This window comes from Nicotiana attenuata, unplaced genomic scaffold (genome assembly GCF_001879085.1).
Source record: "Nicotiana attenuata strain UT unplaced genomic scaffold, NIATTr2, whole genome shotgun sequence".
Lineage (NCBI taxonomy): Eukaryota > Viridiplantae > Streptophyta > Magnoliopsida > Solanales > Solanaceae > Nicotiana > Nicotiana attenuata.
The window spans coordinates 181,698-184,976 of NW_017671429.1; the positions used below are offsets into that span (position 1 = coordinate 181,698).

Genomic DNA, 3,279 nt, shown 5'->3' on the forward strand with positions numbered 1-3,279 from the left:
CAAATTTGAAATCACGAGGCGGACCTACTCGAACCCTCGAAACACCCAAAACAACGCTAAATCGAGGAATCAACCCCCAAAACCAAATGAATCAATTTATTGAACTTCAAGTTCTTAATTCTCCTTCAACGGGTCAAAACGCCCTTAAACTACTCGGATGGACACCAAATTTTACGGGAAGGTCTTAACTGATATTTCGGACTTGTACCAAGTTTCGGAATTGAAATCCGAACCCGATACCTATGAAAACAATGATTTCTTAGTTTATTTATATCTTTGAAACTTTAACTTAACAATTTCACAAAAAAAATTCATTACTCGGGCTAGGGACCTCGGAATTCGATTCCGGGCATATGCCCAGGTCCCATATTTTCCCGCGGACCCTTAAAAATTGCCAAATCACAATTCCGGGTCCGTTTCCCCAAAATATTGACCGAAGTCAAACTTGGCCTTTTTAAAGAAACTTAAAGAAACAACTAGGCTTATCTTGCTCAAAACTCTTCTAACTTCCGAACCACCCGTCCCCGCAAGTCATAAATTAGCTAAAGCAAGTGCGGAAAGTATTATTTAAGGGAACGGGGTTTGGAAATGCAAAACGACCAGTCGGGTCGTTATAGATTAAAAAGAAAAGAGTTTCACGTAAATTGGGACGGAGGAAGTATGTGAGTTCAATTCTCACTGTCTCGTTTTTCTGCCATCTCCGATATACTCCATACTTATTTTACATTGTTATCGTATAATTCGGCTATACTAAATTATAAACCCCACCCTAATTGCATATTTAAAAATATACTTCGTCCGTCTCAAATTATTTGTCGTAGTTTCTAAAATAATTGTCTCAAATTAGTTGTCATTTTAGAAGTTCATAGACAAAATTAATTATTTTTTTCCATTTACCCTTAATAGTAATTATTATTGAAGATGGAGATATCACATAAATAAAGTAAATACTCATCGACCAGAGATTATATATTAAAACAAGTAAGGGTAAAATAGTCTAAAACTCTTTCAAATTAGTATATATTTTCTTAAAGGACTTGTAAAGAAATATGACAGATAAATTGAGATGGGGAGCTTATATTTGCATCATTGTTGAGGTGCTGTTCAGAGCAAAAAGTAAGAAAAGGTTGATTTTGCGGTACAAAATCCCCATATTAATTGTTTGGAAGTTTGGTATTTTACTTTCTTTAAGAGTGAAAAGAGCATTTTGATTCCTTAATAGTAGAAGGCATGAAGCAGAAGTTTAGTTGAGGTAGCTTTATCACTAGGAAAGGAAGATACTTAAACCTTACCCAACAATTAAAGCCAAGTACCTCCAAACAAGAACCTAGCTACCACCTCCTCATACCTTCTAAAAAACCTCCTCCATCTGGAAAAACAAAAACCCTTTTGAACTCCTCCGGTTGTTGTCAGTAGAAACAAAAACCTATCACCTCTATCAATCAGCGCCCTACCCGTCGAGCAGGAACGGAAATCGGCCTTAGTGATTTGACGGTGCTAAGTGAAAGGACTGTCGCTCAACTAATAAAAGTTACTATTTCCAATGCCAAAGCCAGTTCTAGGACCAGAACGACGCACCAATCCATTAATTTGGTGTGCAGCCATAATCTGCACTATCTTAACCGTAGCCGTGATCATCACTGGCATGGTCGTGTTCATTGGCTACATGGTCATTCGACCAAAAGTCCCTCAAATGAGCGTAGCAAGTGCCAATTTAGACAGATTTTCCTATGACATGGCCAGTGTTCTCACTCTCAGAGTCTCAATTATTATCAAAGCTGAGAATGACAATTCAAGAGCTCATGCAAGTTTCTATGAGACGAGTTACACACTTAGCTTCCATGGTGTTAAAGTGGCTTATTTAAATGCTGACCCTTTTGATGTCCCTGCAAACAGCTCCAAGTATATGTATTATCCTGTTGAATCATCGTCGATTCCATTGACGCCGGAAGAAGGAGAGGTTGCTGAGCTTTTCTTAAGGCGGAATCAAGTGGTTTTTGATATAAGAGGGAATACAAGAACAAGGTGGAGAGTAGGGTTGCTTGGTTCTGTTAAGTTCTGGTTGCATCTTAATTGTCAGCTCAAGTTTCCGCTAAATGGAACTACAATTTACCCGAGATGCAGCACGAAATCCAAATGATTCATAGGAATTCAACTAGGTATTTTGTCTTAGATTCAATTTTATGGAAAAATAAGCTAAGGCTTGTCCTTTTTTTCTGGATACAACTAGATTCTTGGAAGAAGTAATCATCAATATTCAATTGTCTACTATTCAGTACTTCTTTCTTCTTGAGAAAGGATTAACAACGTAACAGAGGTTTAACTACGTCTTTTAAATTTTTTTACACATTATTTAATTAAGAAATATATGAATAGTCTAAATCATATAAGTATTTGTTTAGATTATGTCTGTTTCTACTTTGAACATGTCATACAGTTGACACATTATTGGAGCAGTAAGAGCAAAGTTAAAAGACAAAAATAAATGACTTCAAATTTTATTTTTTTAAAAATATAAAATATTTTCATACAAATTTAGTTTACCAATAGAACTACTGTAGTATTTAGACCAACAAGTAGTACCTAGAATATATGTTCAATAATCAAAAGTGATAGTGTGGCATTGGAAATTGAAAATCCATTTTTATATTCCAATGATAAAAAAAAGTGAAAAAAAAGGAAGATCTCACCTTAATCAAGAAGTAAGAAAATATTTTGAAGTTTTGCTACGTAATAGACACCTTTTTGGCATGTATGAATGTACTAGAAAAAAAAGAGTAACACTAGGCATAAAGAAGCAGTAGAAAGCCACAGCAAAGCATTGTGCCGAAGCTTTCTGCCTACCTTGTCCGGAAGCAACTAAAAGCGAAAACATCAGTGGCCCATGTTGGTCTCGTCTTAACCGTTAAGTTATTTGGATTCGTGCTATATTAGTGGAAAGGGTTCGCTACCATGGGTTTCTCCATTCCAAAGCACCAACAGGATGGAGTCTGTAACGTAAAAATTAAATTGATATACCTATGATTTAAAGTTATGACCTGAAATTTAATGAACCCGATTATTACTATGCCAAATGCTTCTCTTGTGTCAAAGAGATTCAGTAGTTTACGTATAATTAATATTGAGTTGTATAAATTGAGGAGCTCTTGCTTTGTCCAAAGACAAATTTCGTTAATTAAACCTGGAACACTGCAGTATTTCGTCGCTACCATTCGAGTTGGGCTAATTCGACCAAAAAAGTTGTCGTTGAAAACTCGTTGAGATTTGGTGTAAGCATAT

The 3,279-nt window shown here is 35.8% G+C and overlaps 1 protein-coding gene across 1 annotated transcript; it reads left to right on the top strand.

The window, feature by feature from the left end:
* Window positions 1-1,735: 1,735 nt before the first annotated feature.
* Window positions 1,736-2,140, top strand: LOC109208239 (NDR1/HIN1-like protein 12). The gene has a single exon (XM_019371309.1). The coding sequence runs from the start codon at window positions 1,736-1,738 to the stop codon at window positions 2,138-2,140; it is 405 nt and encodes a 134-aa protein (XP_019226854.1).
* Window positions 2,141-3,279: the final 1,139 nt, after the last annotated feature.

Coding starts and splice junctions, on each gene's coding strand:
- LOC109208239 (XM_019371309.1), top strand. CDS start 1,736: ATGGCCAGTGTTCTCACTCTCAGAGTCTCAATTATTATCAAAGCTGAG.